This window comes from Rhineura floridana, chromosome 1, assembly GCF_030035675.1.
Source record: "Rhineura floridana isolate rRhiFlo1 chromosome 1, rRhiFlo1.hap2, whole genome shotgun sequence".
NCBI lineage: Eukaryota > Metazoa > Chordata > Lepidosauria > Squamata > Rhineuridae > Rhineura > Rhineura floridana.
The window spans coordinates 254,506,867-254,523,840 of record NC_084480.1 but is presented as its reverse complement, the minus strand read 5'-3'; the positions used below and the strand labels follow the sequence as shown (position 1 = coordinate 254,523,840).

Genomic DNA, 16,974 nt, shown 5'->3' with positions numbered 1-16,974 from the left:
GAAGATGTTGACCTAGCTAAAGATGAACTCATTGATCTTAGAACAAAAAACCTGCTACAATTGGAGTTGAACTCAAAAAGCCTTGGAGAATTCTGGTGTTCCTTGAGAGAAGCCTATCCTCACCTTGTAAAGCGAGCTATGGAAGCTTTAATTCCATTTGCAACAATATATCTTTGTGAATCGGGATTTTCAAAACTTGTAACCATCAAAACAAAAAAATCAAAATCGATTGGATGTCCAACATGATATGCATGTTGCCTTGTTAAAGACCACCCCACAGTTTAATGTTCTTATTCAAGCTAATCAACAGCCTTCACACTGATATGTCTTTAAAAAATAAAATTTAACTTTAATTTGCCTATATTTTAAATGTATTGTCTTGTTATTTAATGTGTTAATAAAGAAGTACATATTACTATATCACAAATTTGGTTTTTTTAATATTTTGATAAATGTATTTCAATATAATTGGTTTCCTTTGTAATCCTATGTATTTTATTTTATGCATTTAAAAACATTATTCTGAGAAGGGGTCCATAGGCTTCACCAGACTGCCAAAGGGATCCATGGCACAAAAAAGGTTAAGAACCCCTGCTCTACCTCTTCTTCCATAGCTCCAGTCAAAACCACTCTCAGCCCCCGTTGTCACTCCATACACTGACCCTCATAATCTGCTTCCCTCCCTCCAGGCTTCCCACATGGTACCCACCAAGGCCTCACCTCTCACATTTGCTCCCCACTCATGCCCCCATATCTTTTTCATGCAATCACAGGAGATAACAATATATTCTTTTTAGCAATCAAAGCTTGGATTCTCAGGAGTGATATAGGCAATGTGTATTACTGGGAAACTAATTTTCACAATTTCATAAATGAAGGTTTCTGCCCACTTCATAGAAGACGCCTGCTTAAATAACTTGGATACAAAATTTTGACCTTCATATAATGTAAAGGAAACAAATGCAAAGAGTCTCACCTTCATTACATCCATCCTTGGAGATCAAGCTGTGTTTTCTATATTTCTCCACTTTCAGACATGGGAATCTTGAAGTCAAAGTCTTATTGTTGTCATCTGAGACGTCACTCCCACTGGAGCTCCATACTATGTCAGTTAATTCATTTAAGCTCTCACTTTGAGAGATTTCTATGGAACAGTATAAATAAAAAACTTAGTACATTTCAGTATCAGAGTATTTCAGATTGATCAAGTCCCTACTGTAACATTACAATGTGCCTGTCAGAATACAATTAAAATTAACCTGTGAAATTATTTTTTAAAAATTGATATGAAAATACACTAACTTGAACAATTACCTATGTTTATTGAGACTTAGACTCTGCAGTATCAATTTAAAAGGCTTGTTGAAAGAGGAAAGGCTTTAGTAGGTACCGAAAAGGTAACAGAGATAGTGCCTGTCTAATATTTAAGGGGAGGGAATTCCAAAGGGTAGCTGCCACTACACTAAAGGTCAGTTTCCTATGTTGTGTGGAATGGACCTCCTGATAAGATGGTATCTGCAGGAGGCCCTCACCTGCAGAGTGCAGTGATCGACTGGGTATGTAAGGGATAAGATGGTCTTTCAGGTATCCTGGTCTCAAGCTGTACAGGGCTTTGTACACCAAAACTAGAACCTTGAACTTGGCCCGATAGCTAATAGGTAGCCAGTGTTTTTCTTTCAGAAGTGGGGTGACATGTTGGCGATACCCTGCCACAGTGAGCAGTCTTGTCACCGCATTTTGCACCAACTGCAGCTTCTGGACCAACCTCAAAGGTTGAGTGATACTAGCAGAAAATTCAGAACAAGTCTAACTGAACACAACCTAGAATCCATTTGAAAGCTTCTTCTATGGCAGTGATTGAGGCAAAGGGATCACACTTCACTACCTCCACTGAATCTTCACAGGGTTGTCCAACTGAGCTTATTTGAGTGGTCAATGATCTGCTACATCCTGGCTCATGAGATGGTGCTTGACAGCACATTGTGACCAGTTTTCAAGATACTTTGCAGATAAAATACCAGCTTGGATGCCACAATTAGCATGGATCCATTTGATGTAACCTTGCCTTCTGCATGTCCGGTTATCATGGATATTTTTCCATGATGGTAGGCAATCCTTGTGGTAAGTCTCATGTTTCTATTTGCTCAACCCTTTACCTTCCCAAGTTAAACAAATTGGCTGAGTGAGTAAGGGTAATAAGAGAGATTGCAATTCTACCATCCCTAAGAGGCAGCAGCAAGACTACAGTTTTATTTTTAAAAAACCTTTCCCAAATCTCACCATGCTGGACAATTTCCCACTAGTCTCCAACATCCTATCCTTGGGAAAGGTGTGGTGGCCACACAGCTTCATGTGCTCTGGGATGAAGTGGATTACCTAGATCCATCCCAAACTGGCTTCTGCCCCCCATTAGCTCTGCTGGATCTCTCTGCAGCTTTCAATATCATCAGCCATTATATTATTCAAGGACACCTGGCTGGGATGGGAATTGGAGGCACTCTTTTACAGTGGTTCCAGTCCTTCTTGGAGGAATAGTTTCAGAACACAGGGGTCCTGTTCAATGCCTTCACCATTGGCCCATATGATCTTCCTCAATCTTATTCCCCAAGCTACATAACATCTACATGAAACTGCTGGAGGAGGTTGCTGGGGTTTGGTATCACCAATATGCTGATAACACACTACTCTCCAAGGAAGTTTTAAATAAATAATATACAATAAAACAGTAATAAAAATTATAATTCAGAGCTCTGTCTCTTGGCCACTATACATCAGTACTATGCATCGGAGAGCCCTCACAAACTAAACAAAGATAAAGCAATCTCAGAAATTAAACTAATTTGCAAGGAAACTATAACTCTAATGGTTCATTAAAGAATCATAGGGCAAACGACCAAAGTGTATAATCTTTCTTCAGTGGGACAAGAAAGCAAATCATAAGCTGTCCTTTCACCATCAGATACATCATGACACGTCACCCATACTCACTTAAAAAATCCATATGTACTGCCAATACAGCTGCAGCACTAGGGGACTGAAGAAGACCTGCCCTGGGGGTGAGTATCTGGCATCTGGGTGCTTGCTACTAGCTCCTTTGGGCTGCTGTCTGTCCAGACAGCTGAAGTCCCTGGTAAGTGCTGCAAGGACTGGGACCCCCTGACTGGCCCTTGCTCCAGAGAGAGGCTGCAGTTAATCTCGCAGCCTCTTGCAACAGCTGCTGGCTGGGCCAGGAGGCATAATATCCTCGCTGCCCTTGGACGGTGGGTCTGCCACCAGTGGGGTCACCACTGAAGGGGCAACACCAAAGCGGAGCTCCTTAGGGAGTCCCGCATGTGGGGGCGCCACCCCCTTCTATTATTTTCTTGTTTATTTAATGTCTTCTCTGTTAAACCAGTCTAGAGGAGACTGGTGGTAGGAAGGGCACGTGGTGCATGTGTAGTTCCTGCACAGGGTGGGAGCCTGTGCAATGAACTGAACGAGAGGAGAAAGTCGCCAGATGCCTTCAGAGTGAGAGTCTGTAACTGGCAGAAGGCTGGCCCTCCCTGGGTGTGACACAGGAGGGGGAGTAGATGGGCCCTGTGTGAAAAGGTTTGAATGGGTGTGACTGTTCCCAATCCTCACAGAGGCCTACTGGGATAATTAGCGCCGGCAGGCTTTGTTGGTGGGCTCATGTTGGGCCCATATTAGATGTTTAGGAGGAGTCTTAGTACGGGAGAACATGGGTGATGCCACCCCAATTTCAGTGATTACGGGCAGAGGGAAATATAGCCATGGGGATGTGAATTACCATAGAAGGCGAAGGCAAGGCTATCTGCACCTTGTTCCTTGCTGCCACTTCTCTCATGCACGGGTTCCTCGTTGCTCATCTGCTGTGCACACTGGCCTGTGTGTGTTGTTGTTTAACGCCACATCGGAACATAATAAGACCACTCTCATCCATGACTTGATTGTGGATGAAGGTGCCGATTTGGTGTGCATTACCGAGACCTGGGTGGGTGAGCTGGGAGGGGTTGATCTGACCCGACTTTGCCCCCCTGGATACTCAGTGCAGCACCAGCACAGGCTGCAGGGACGGGGGGAAGGAGTTGCTGTGGTCTACAGAACTTCCATCTGTCACCAGGAAACCACTCTGTCTTGGAGCTGGCTGTGAGGGCCTGCACCTGGTGTTGGGCCGAGAAGACAGGAAACTAGGGTTGCTGCTGGTATACCATCCACCCTGCTGCCCGGCAGTTTCTCTGACCGAGCCGGTGGAGGTCATCTCGGCTGTGGCGTTGGAGGAGCCCAGAACGATAGTGCTGGGTGATTTCAATGTCCATGCTGAGGCTGCCTCTAGTGTTCCAGCTCGGGACTTCATGGTCTCCATGACAACCATGGGGCTGTCTCAACTTGTTATTGGCCCAACACATAGGGCAGGGTACACCCTCAACTTGGTTTTTGCTCCAGATGGAGGAAGGGGTGGTCTGGAGATGGGGGGGTGGATGTCATAGTCAGATCACTTCCTGGTGAAGTTTAGACTTATGGCTCTGATGCTTCCCTGAAGGGGTGGTGGACAGATTAAGATGGTCCGCCCCTGGAGCCTAATGGAATCCACTGGATTACTGAATGTCCTGGGGGAGTTCCCAGTAGATAGAGCAGGTGACCCTGTCAAAGCCCTTGTGGAACAGCAAGGTGCGTCGGGCTCTCAACACAGTTGCCCCCGAGCACCATCTCCGGCACTGTGGAGCCCAGCTTGCACCTTGGTACACCAGTGAGCTAAGGGAAATTAAACAGGCTGGACAACAGCTAGAGCGCAAGTGGTGAAAGACGTGCTGTGAGGCTGATCAGGCACAAGTAAAACATCATAACCATGCCTACTGTGTGGCGGTGAGGGCGGCGAAGAAGGCCCACTTCTCTGCCTCCATCGCATCCTCAAGTAGCCGTCCAGTGGAGCTTTTCTGTATTGTCAGGGGTCTGTTGACATCAACTCCAGGAAATGGAGTTTTACACCCTTCGGAGGCCCACTGTGAATTGTTTGCAAGGCACTTTGAGGGTAAAGTTGCTTGCCTCCATAGCAGTCTTGATGCCCCATCCACATCTACTGTAGTCCCCAATGAGGTGTCCAGTGCAACGTCTGCTGCAACTTCTTGGGAACGGTTTCAGTTGATGCGGCTGATGACGCGGACAAGGTGCTTGCAACGGTGCGGCCAGCAACGTGTCCTCTCGACCCTTGCCCTTCTTGGCTTATTAAAGCTTGCCAAGGGGGTCTGACCGAGGGTGTGGTCAACACATCATTGTGGGAGTGGTTCCAGCCGCCTTGAAAGAGGCAGTGATCCGACCACTCCTGAAAAAGCCCACCCTGGACCCATTGGTTTGTGACAACTACTGACCGGTTGCAAATACCCCCTTCTTAGGGAAGGTGATTGAGAGGGTTGTGGCGCAGCAACTGCAAGTACTCTTGGATGAAACAGATTATCTTGACCCATCCCAGTCTGGGTTCAGGCCTGGTTATGGGACTGAATCGGCCTTGGTCGCCCTGATGGATGACCTTTATCGGGAGAAGGATAGGGGGAGTGTGACCCTGTTATTCTTACTTGATCTCTCAGCGGCTTTTGATACCATTGACCATGGTATCCTTCTGAGCCAACTTGGTGAGATGGGTATTGGAGGCACTGTTTTACAGTGGTTCCGATCCTATCTCTAGGGTCGCTCTCAGAGAATAGCATTGGGTGACTGTCTTTCAGCTCCCTGGCAGCTGTGCTGTGGGGTGCCACAGCGTACCATGTTGTCCCCCATGCTGTTTAACATCTATATGAAGCCCTTGGGAACAGTCATCAGGAGCTTTGGGGCGAGGTGTCAGCAGTATGCTGATGATACCCAGCTCTATTTCTCCATAACATCTGAATCAGGAGAGGCCATGCAAGCCCTGGACCGCTGCCTGGACTCGGTGGTGGACTGGATGAGGGCCAATAAACTGACTCTCAATCCTAGCAAGATGTAGGCGCTGTGGGTTGGTGGTTCCCGTGTTCGGATAATTGGTCAGTTGCCTGCTTTGGGCGGGGTCGTACTTATTTATTATTATTATTATTATTATTATTATTATTATTATTATTATTATTATTATTATTATTATTATTATTATTATTAGCCCATCTGGCTGGCTGTCCAGCCACTCTGGGCGACGTACAAAATAGGCATACAATACCTAGACATTAAAAATCTAAAAACAATGAAGATAAAATCTAGCCAACCCCAAAAGCCTGCCTGAAGAGCCAAGTTCTTCCAGGCCTGGCGGAAACTCATCATGGAAGGGGCATGGCAGAGATCATTTGGGAGAGAGTTCCACAGGGTGGGGGCCACAACTGAAAAAGCCCTCTCTCTAGTCCTCACCAGTTTGGCTGTTTTGACTGATGGGATGGAGAGAAGGTCTTTTGAGGCTGATCTTGTTGGGCAGCATAGCTGATGATGCTGGAGGCGCTCCTTTAGACAGACTGGCCCAAAACCATATAGGGATTTAAAGGTCAAATCCAACACCTTGAATTGGGCCAGGTAAGCAACTGGTAACCAGCGCAACTCTTTTAGCACTGGAGTGATATGATCTTGCCTGCAGTTGCCTTTAATCAGGCACGTCGCTGAGTTCTGTACCAGTTGCAGCTTCTGGACCGTTTTCAAGGGTAGCCCCACGTAGAGAGCATTACAGTAGTCTAGGCGAGAGGAGACCAGAGCATGTACCTGAAAAAGCAGGTCCGTAGTCTGGGGGTGCTCCTGGATCCTCTTTGTCACTAGAGGCCCAGGTGACCTCAGTGGCTAGGAGTGCCTTTTACCAGCTTCAGCTGGTGAGACAGCTGCGGCTGTTTCTGGCCTGGGATAGCCTGACCACTGTTGTCCATGCACTGGTAACCTCCAGGCTGGATTACTGTAATGCGCTCTATGTGCGGCTGCCCTTGAGGTTGGTCCAGAAGCTGCAGCTGGTGCAAAATCCGGCGGCGAGACTGCTCACTGGAGCAGGGTATTGCCAACATGTCACCCCGCTGCTGAAAGAATTACACTGGCTGCCCATTTGCTACCAGGCCAAGTTCAAGGTTCTAGTTTTGGTGTACAAAGCCCTATACAGCTCAGGACCAGGATAACTGAAAAACTGTCTTACCCCTTATATACCCAGTCGATCACTGCACTCTGCAGGTGAGGGCCTCCTGCAGATACCATCTTATCAGGAGGTTCGTTCTGCACAATATAGGAAACTGACCTTTAGTGTCGCAACACCTACCCTTTGGAATTCCCTCCCTTTGAATATTAGGCAGGCACCATCTCTGCTATCTTTTTGGCACCTTTTGAAGACTTTCCTCTTTCAACAAACCTTTTAGGTTGAGACCTATCCCAGTCTGCGTCTGTGTTAGAATTGCTTAATATGTTTTTTAATAATGTTTTTAATCCTTTTTTAAAGTTGTTTTTTTTTTTTAAAAATGTTTTTAACGCTGTTTTGTTTTAATGTATTTTAAGATCTGTTTTTATCATGTTTTAAAGTATTTTTAGCGCTTTGTTTGCCACCCTGGGATCCTACTGGGAGGAAGGGCGGGATACAAATTAAATCATAAATAAATAAATATGTCTTGGGTCACACATAGCAAGAGGGCCACAAATTCACCCCCATCCCCTTATATATAAAACCAAAACACCAGGGGAACCTACATTTTTTAAGAAAACTCTGGAACAATTGGCACATTGTTATATATTACATCTTTCTCCTTACATTCAAACATCAAGTCAGCCAAACATTTTCAGATCTTAAGTAGTATTTTGTTTCAACGTGTAAAGAAAACTCAAACTGCTATTCAGATACATGTGGTTATCTAATGTTAGTTCTGGACGCACATCGCTCCTTCCAAATTAAATATGCCTGTCACATGTATTTTATGGCTGTCACAATGCTATTCCTTTCAAATTAACTGTACATCTGTTTCATTTTTTAATTTTATCAGCTTATGAACTCATTTTACCAGGTCAGGCTCCAAATGGATTACAAGATAGGAGTTGTAACCTGTAAAAAAAGCTTGCAGGTAATACAAACCCTCTTATGCTGCTAATGTGAAATGATACAGTATGTGCTGTACCTTCGACTGAGCTGAGCAATGATGCAAAGCACTTTTTAACACTAGATGTTTTTTCTGAAGATTCTTTAGTCTGTTTAAAAGAGAAAATGAATAAATACAAAATGAATCATCATTAACATGAAAACTATTCTTGGGCATTTGAATACATCATATTTATTTTATTTATGAAATCATTTATATTCTGTATCTTCCAACACAAAAGTTCCTAGAGAAGCTTACCAGCATAACAAAAATACATACAATAAAACACATTAAAAGCTTTCATTGCCAAAACAATACAAAAAAGCAACAAAACTCACAAAGCACAACCAATACCAGCAGAATTAGAGATAGCAGACAATATCACAAAATGTGTGCTCAAACAAAATCTTTACCCTCCACCTAAACATGCTAACAGCAGAAGAGAACCAAACCTGCAAGAGCCAAATTCCATAATTTCCTTTGCATAAATATTGCCATTCAAGTAATTTTTATTTTCTAACAAGGTATTTTTCAGTTCCCTCTAATGGATTTCCAACAAAGCTTCCTGGCACAATGCTGCAACAGCATCTAATCATGGTATACATTTAGGCTACACTTTATGCTAATTGTCCTTAGAGCAAAAGAATGAACTTTTGATACAGTTTTAAAGTCCTAGCAATGCTTTTAGAACACAGGTAGGGAATGTTTAGTAGGAAAACTCTGGTACAATGGGCAGATCATCATATTGACAAATTTCCCCTTTTGTTGAAACATCAACTTGGCCCGCAACGCCAGTTCCCCCAAATAACATCCACCTACCCCATACTTGACATGTAGCATCAGATGTGGAGCAGGTAAAGATGCAGTGAATCTTTGTGGAAAGCAGAGTTGACTTCAACCCTGATGGATCAGCTGCATGACCAAATTCCCCATGGGAAACACTATTGCGCAGCCAATCCCTGCAGAAAGCAGCTTTGCCAGCCCTATACTAGTTGCAATCTGGCGTACCAGGCCAAAAAGCTTCCCCATCCCTGTTCTAGAACCACAACTGGGGGACCTCTGTGCCAGTATTTAAAAGCAACATGTAATCATTACTTTCAGAACACTTGGCTTCTGCCAGACAATGGTTAACAAGTTTCACCAAGTGAAAGTTTAGTTGACTAACTGGTGAGAATGAAGGCAGATTCTAATTGTTGAGGCTAACTAAGTTTATTCCTAGAGAATAATAGGAAACAGTAAAGGTATTTCTTCTCCTACCAATTAGTGGCTTCTTTTATTTATTAATTGTAAATTTTCACCATGTGATGTTTTTGTACTTAATCTGTTCGGAAGGCAGATGTTTAAGCAAATATAAGTTATTTGATTAATTTAATTTAATTTATTGCATTTATATACCACCCCATAGCCGAAGCTCTCTGGGTGGTTTACAACAATTGCTTGACAGCCCTAATAAAATTTAACATCTCTTCACTAGTGCGTAGTTCTAAATCCATGGGCAGACCAAGCCAAGTGGTTGTTAGCTAGCGGGAGTCACATCCAGCAGCCATTCAGGAGCTGTTGGGAAGGGAAGATGTTGGCTACGCTGGCAGGGCACAGTGGAAGGGAACAAAATGCATAGATCCTTCTGCCAACCTTTATCCCAAGCACAGCATCTGCTGCAAATGGGGTCTTGCAGGACGAGATGAACGGCAACTGGATGTAGCACAAGTCACTCTCCCCTCAGCCCCTCCCCAACACACCCCCTGAATGCCACTTTTTGGAGGCTTGCGTCAGCTTCTGCCAACTTACCTATGCCGGGCTGGGCTTCTCCAGTGGATCCCTGGCTGAATTGGGTTGGGCCAGCTGTCCCGTGGTTGCACCAAGGGGGGAGGGCTTCTGCTGGTGTAATCTGGCTGCGGTGGGTCCCAGCCAGCTCAGCCAGAGTTCTACCATATCCAACTCCCCTCAGCCCAGCTTAAATACCACTTGGATTGTGCCCTAAAACAACAATTTTACCTCCAATGAAGAAGCTGTCTGAAATCCATCACCACAACGAAGCCACGCACTTGAAACTGAAGCAGCAGCCACCACTGTCCCAGAATTTCTTTTTCCTTCACCTACAGGCTTCTCATCTGGAAAAGACGCAAGTTCTGAGCACCACGTTCGTTTCCTCTGCAAAGATAAATAATATTTTATTTAGGAAAACATATAGACAGTATCATAGTGGTGTACAATAATAAAAATACAATAAATAAGACAGATAAAACAGGCTTCAAAAAATAAAAAAATCTGATACTGCCCATGAGTCAACTTATCCTACTGGGACAGCCTGTAGAAACAGGAGTTTTAGCAACTGATGAAATGTGTATAATGTCAGAGCCAGTCTAACTTCAACAGGCAGTATAATCCACAAGGCAGGTGCCACTGCACAGAAGGACCTAGGTTTGGTCTCCATGAAACAAACCTCTGCCACATATGGTACCACAAGGAAGACCCCTGTAGTTGACTGCAGTCAACAGGCAGGTAGATAGGGGGTAAAGCAATCTCTCAGATATCCTGGTCCAAGTACTAACAATAAAACCTTAAATTTAGCCTGGTTGCATATTAAAAGCCAGTATACTTCACACTAATGTTATGTGTTGAATGATAGCATTCCTGTCCACAAGACACGCAGCCTCAGTCTGCACTTGTTGCAGCTTCTGGACCAAGGATAAACACAATCCCAAGGATAGTCTTTACTGCAATAATCCAATTGCAGTGTTACCTACCATGGTTCACTATAGGCAAGCACTCGATGTCCAGGAACAACTGTAGTTAGCGCACCAACCCCAATGATGGATTAAGGAGTACTCTCAGACTATGGGAGTGCAATCCCATCCAAAATAAATAATTCAGCTATATTGCAGACAGTAGAACTACTCACCCATAGGATATCTGTTTTCCCAGGACTCAGCCTCAGTTTACTGATTTATTTCAATCACTAGCATTATTTTAGTTGTTTTAGTGTAGTAAGTGTAAACACACAAAACGAGAAAGCTCACAAAAATACAGAAAGTAATACAAATCAGAAAACTCTTTTAAGACTTCCAGTTTCTAATTCTATTTCATGAATTTTGCATGTGGAAGTTGAGCTAATTCTGCATTTCAAATTCAAAGGTCTATTATCTACCTTGATCCTATAGGATAGTGCAGTCTGCATGTGAAGAGATCCTCTGTTTATGTGAATTAAGTCTTAATGGGTGAAAGTTTCACCGTCTCATGGGGCCTTAACTGAGTTTAGAATCCTGTGAGTTTAGAATTCTCAGTATGCAAAAGAAGCTAGAAGGTATGCATATTTCAATTGTTGGGTGCAGGTTTGAATTTTTGGTTAGACAATGTGATTGGCTGGGGCTGGGCTAGAGGGGGTAAAAGAGGTGTATATAAGGCTGGATGCTGGTCAGCAGAGTGCTTAGTTGGCTGGAACTGTTAGTGCTCAATGTTCATGGAGTCAGCCAGAAAAAGACAGCAAAGAAAGAGGATCAGGGAAGAATAAAGGTCAAGTGAAGTGGCTCGGTGGGCAAAGACTCACTGGGAATAGCTGAATCACTTGGCTTAATCTTAAGAGACAAGGAGGGAAAGGACCTGTCTGCAGTGCTGAGGGAAGAAGTGAGAAGCAGCTTGTAATGTTGGTCTCTGGTGACTGGTAGGAGTACCACAGGGAAGATTTCCAGAGCAGTACAGCAAGACAAACCTGCACTTCATAAGGTCAATAAACTGGTGGAAAAAGAGCCTTCCGGAAGAGTTCTCAGTTATACAGCCAGTAAAGGTTCACAGGGGTGGGGAGAATATAAGGGCAATTATACTAAAGGGTTTTAATATGGTAACTAACTGCTTCTTTAAAGCTATCTTAGTATAATATTGACAGCTGAATATAAGTTGTTGGTATTTAAAGTTAACAAAATTAACAAAACACATTTATTTAAAGATACAGTACTATTTTAAAGTAACCAGATAATCTTGTTCACTTAATAAGCACATAATAAATAAACAAATATCTTTGTTAAATGTAGTATCTGTCTGGTTTTGTACCACACCTGTATACCACAGTTACTGGGTTATTGGTAATTTAAGGGTTCAGAAGGAATAAGAGACTGAATAGTAGCAGCAGCACAATTTAGGAGAACCACTGAAATGGGAGGTGGGCTTTGTTATTATAGAATAAGTAAGCAGACCCCTTCCCTCCGTATTGCAGACAACAAATAATAGGCATCCATGAATCACTCACACTTCCTATTTAACATTTTCCATTTATTTCCAAATCAACCAATCATACCCACTCACTGAAATTTAAACCCCAAGAAGCTGACCAGATTGTGCCCTCCATACCTCCCACTTGTGTGTCAACAGAGACGTGAAACCCCAAGAAAAAACTGGGGAAATGGGGGGGGGGCTTTTTTCCTTTTTTTAAAAAAAATCTGAAAATATTTTTTAGAAAAACATGGGGGGGAAACACACACCCAGCCTTTATCTGTCTATGAGTTGGTGAAGCACTTTTCTCTTATATAGAGCTTCCAGTAGGGGTTCTCTATTACTTGTAGCTTCTCCTGAATATGATAGCAAGAAGGCTTATTATAAGAACATAAGAACATAAGAAGAGCCTGCTGGATCAGGCCAGTGGCCCATCTAGTCCAGCATCCTGTTCTCACAGTGGCCTACCAGGTGCCTGGGGGAAGCCCGCAAGCAGGACCCGAGTGCAAGAACACTCTCCCCTCCTGAGGCTTCCGGCAACTGGTTTTCAGAAGCATGCTGCCTCTGACTAGGGTGGCAGAGCACAGCCATCATGGCTAGTAGCCATTGATAGCCCTGTCCTCCATGAATTTGTCTAATCTTCTTTTAAAGCCGTCCAAGCTGGTGGCCATTACTGCATCTTGTGGGAGCAAATTCCATAGTTTAACTATGCGCTGAGTAAAGAAGAACTTCCTTTTGTCTGTCCTGAATCTTCCAACATTCAGCTTCTTTGAATGTCCACGAGTTCTAGTATTATGAGAGAGGGAGAAGAACTTTTCTCTATCCACTTTCTCAATGCCATGCATAATTTTATACACTTCTATCATGTCTCCTCTGACCCGCCTTTTCTCTAAACTAAAAAGCCCCAAATGCTGCAACCTTTCCTCGTAAGGGAGTCGCTCCATCCCCTTGATCATTCTGGTTGCCCTCTTCTGAACCTTTTCCAACTCTAGAATATCCTTTCTGAGATGAGGCGACCAGAACTGTACACAGTATTCCAAATGCGGCCGCACCATAGATTTATACAATGGCATTATGATATCGGCTGTTTTATTTTCAATACCTTTCCTAATTATTGCTAGCATGGAATTTGCCTTTTTCACAGCTGCCGCACACTGGGTCGACATTTTCATCGTGCTGTCCACCACAACCCCGAGGTCTCTCTCCTGGTCGGTCACCGCCAGTTCAGACCCCATGAGCGTATATGTGAAATTCAGATTTTTTGCTCCAATATGCATAATTTTACACTTGTTTATATTGAATTGCATTTGCCATTTTTCCGCCCATTCACTCAGTTTGGAGAGATCTTTTTGGAGCTCTTCGCAATCCCTTTTTGTTTTAACAACCCGGAACAATTTAGTGTCGTCAGCAAACTTGGCCACTTCACTGCTCACTCCTAATTCTAGGTCATTAATGAACAAGTTGAAAAGTACAGGTCCCAATACCGATCCTTGAGGGACTCCACTTTCTACAGCCCTCCACTGGGAGAACTGTCCGTTTATTCCTACTCTCTGCTTTCTGCTTAACCAATTCCTTATCCACAAGAGGACCTCTCCTCTTATTCCATGACTGCTAAGCTTCCTCAGAAGCCTTTGGTGAGGTACCTTGTCAAACGCTTTTTGAAAGTCTAAGTACACTATGTCCACTGGATCACCTCTATCTATATGCTTGTTGACACTCTCAAAGAATTCTAATAGGTTACTGAGACAGGACTTTCCCTTGCAGAAGCCATGCTGGCTCTGCTTCAGCAAGGCTTGTTCTTCTATGTGCTTAGTTAATCTAGCTTTAATAATACTTTCTACCAGTTTTCCAGGGACAGAAGTTAAGCTAACTGGCCTGTAATTTCCGGGATCCCCTCTGGATCCCTTTTTGAAGATTGGCGTTACATTTGCCACTTTCCAGTCCTCAGGCACGGAGGAGGACCCGAGGGACAAGTTACAAGTTATTGATACAGGAAACTATGACCATATTGCACTGCACAATACATTGAATTAATTTAAGCCTCCACCGCTGAGCTATATGCATCCTGACTGTATTAACTGTGTTTCTGAAATCTCTCTGATTAGACACTATTCATTGTTCAAAGTCTCCCATAACTTGTTGTCACCAAGGCTGTGGAGTCGGAGTCCTTGAGTCGGAAGCAATTTGGGGTGGAGTCAGGGGCAGAGTCGGTAGAAATGTACCAACTCCGACTGCGGCTTCAAAATAAGTTTTGATTGACTTTTTTTTTTAATATAAATTCAAAATGTCAAAGAAGCTTCCGATGAAGTCAGTTGTAGTTGAGCATTTCACCATAACTCAAGATGGAAAACATTGTGTGTGTCAGTGTATGACACAAGACCCAGATGAAGACAAATGCTGTGATGCCAAGATCAGCGCATATTCAGGCAGTGATAAAAATGCTCCTATGAGAGCTTCCAATTTAAAAAGACATTTACAGCACTTTCCAGGGCTGTGGAGTTAGAAGCAATTTTGGGTGGAGTCGGAGTCGGACAGTAGAAAAATAGAGGAGTCGGAGTAAAAGGTTTGGCGTACCAACTCCACAGCCCTGGTTATCACCAACATATTGTCATACATCCTACTCAGAAGTAAGAAAAATCTATTAAATTCAACGGAGTTTATTTTTATTTAATTACTATATGTATATCCCGCCTTTCTTCCAAGGAGCTCAAAATGGTATACTTTATTCTCCTCTTCTCCATTTTTATCTTCACAACAACATGTAGATTAGACTGTGATAGGCATGTTACCTTTTCCTGTCCTCCTCTCCATACACATTTTGATGCGGTTGAGGCACCTAATGCCCTGACAGTCTCCCAAAATATTGAGAAAGAGAATGTAGCAAGTATCCTACTATTTTAGTCACAAGGGTTGCCTTAATGTCATTATTTTGGGGACCCAGACCTGAACACATCAACAGCTTTTTGCTTAACTGATACATACTGTGTTACAACTGCCTAGAAGAACAAAAGAACATCTGGTGTTAAAAATGCACTGAATTATGTTCAAGGCACTAAATCATAGAGATTCAACATGTTGCTATAGATCAGTTTTATGACAACATGAAAGCTTTTCTAAAATAGAGTCCAACATCAAACGGAAACTTTCCATAAAAAGGCAAGGCATATTTATTAATAGCACCATTTTATATGAGTTAAATTGGGTAGAATTTTTTTTCTCAAATCCATAAACTATCATTTATTTCAACTGTTAAGATAATTGTTAAAAGCCATTTCAGTGGTCTGCATTGTCCCATTTGTATTTTGAAATAACCACCTTGAGTTCTTCCATTGAAAGGGAAAAGTAAGATATAAATAAACAAACAGTGTAACTTCTAGACTCTCCATATGCAGACATCTGGCCCCCATTTAAAAACAGGCAAATTTGTTCTCTAAAGCTTTCTACAACAGTCTTTATAAACTTTTACCCTTCCTACTATATTTCATTTCAGCATTTGGTATGCAACATTAACGTTTTTGACATCTTTTCAAATCAAAACAATCATGAGATTCCAATAACCCCACTACAATAGAAAACTTCAGATTCAAAATACGAAATTTTGCCAGGTCTATTCTCCATAGGTTTAAAACACACACATTAGTCCCTATTATGGACAGTTTAAACATACTAAATAACCCAACCCATTACGAAGGCCACATCAGTATATATATGATACACTAAATTTTCCAATGGTCACTGTTAAGAATTAAACCCTGTGACAGGTTCAGCCGAGAATGCCCCAGTACATATTCCCTAACACAAACCCACGTAACGTTCCTTCTCACTATATACACACACAAGATCCATAAAGCTTCCACTCTCACTCAAAACCTAAACCATTCCCCCGGGGCTTAATTAGAATCAGTGCTCAGCCTAGAATAGTGAATTCATGTGCCTCTGGGCACGTACAGAGCTCCTTTTCCTCACTCTCAACAAATACCAACTAGCTCCCAAATATCTAAGATTATCGAGACGAAACTCCAGGACTGAATTTCCAGACACTGCACTCTTCCGCCCCCAATCCAACCTTCATAATCCCAACTCCTTCTCAAACGCTCCACGCTCCTCCATTGCTCTGGTACCTTTCTAACCCGCATCTCCGCCTCTCAGAACAAGCCTTCCATTTGTCACGTGACGTGAAGGAAAGCTGGCTGGCTTGACGGGATGATGGGGAAATACAGGCCCGAACGAATTCCATTCGGGGCAGAAGAAAACTTCTTCCAGCAACAGGGATAAAGCCACGCCCCCACCCTTCCAGTTTGGCGCCGTTTCATCGGCTGATCCATTGATTGGGGGAGACATGGCAAAACGCGCATGACGCACGACGGAAGAGAGGACGACCAGCATTTTTTTTTCTCCTCTGGCCTCACGGGGGCTCTCGAGTACCAAGGCTCTCATTCCGTTCTCAAAGGATAATCGGCGCATGCGCTTTGTAAATATCGTATTGATGGTTTTTCTCAGCAGTAATTAGCGGGAGCTTTGCCTCTGAGCTTGCTGGACATAATAACATCTCCCTCAGAATCCCCAGTAAAATGTCTGCTGGGTACACTTATATTCCGGTTCTCTGTAGATATGATTCTCTCTTTGCTCTAGAAAAAAACAGTTGCTTCCCTACATAATGGGAGGTTTGTGTGAGAGAGATTATTGTGAGTTATACCTTTATACTAAGGCAGTATGTATG

At 43.2% G+C, this 16,974-nt stretch overlaps 2 protein-coding genes across 4 annotated transcripts in view; one reads left to right on the top strand and one right to left on the bottom strand.

Moving 5' to 3' along the window:
* Positions 1-16,566, bottom strand: part of SPIDR (scaffold protein involved in DNA repair) — a 313,219-nt gene extending 296,653 nt beyond the window's left edge. The window contains exons 1-4 of one of the 3 annotated variants that reach the window (XM_061598352.1): positions 16,321-16,566; positions 10,044-10,199; positions 8,088-8,157; positions 977-1,144 (exon numbers count right to left, since the gene is read on the bottom strand). In XM_061598352.1, coding sequence (XP_061454336.1) covers positions 977-1,144; positions 8,088-8,157; positions 10,044-10,199; positions 16,321-16,326 — 400 coding nt within the window. In that variant the 5' untranslated portion in view covers positions 16,327-16,566. The remainder of the gene's footprint in view (positions 1-976; positions 1,145-8,087; positions 8,158-10,043; positions 10,200-16,320) is intronic. The other 2 variants (XM_061598345.1, XM_061598361.1) reach the window with 2 other exon arrangements.
* The window catches only part of LOC133371201 (ethanolaminephosphotransferase 1-like), a 160,598-nt gene that overhangs the window by 35,071 nt on the left and 108,553 nt on the right, over positions 1-16,974 (top strand). The window lies entirely within an intron of this gene.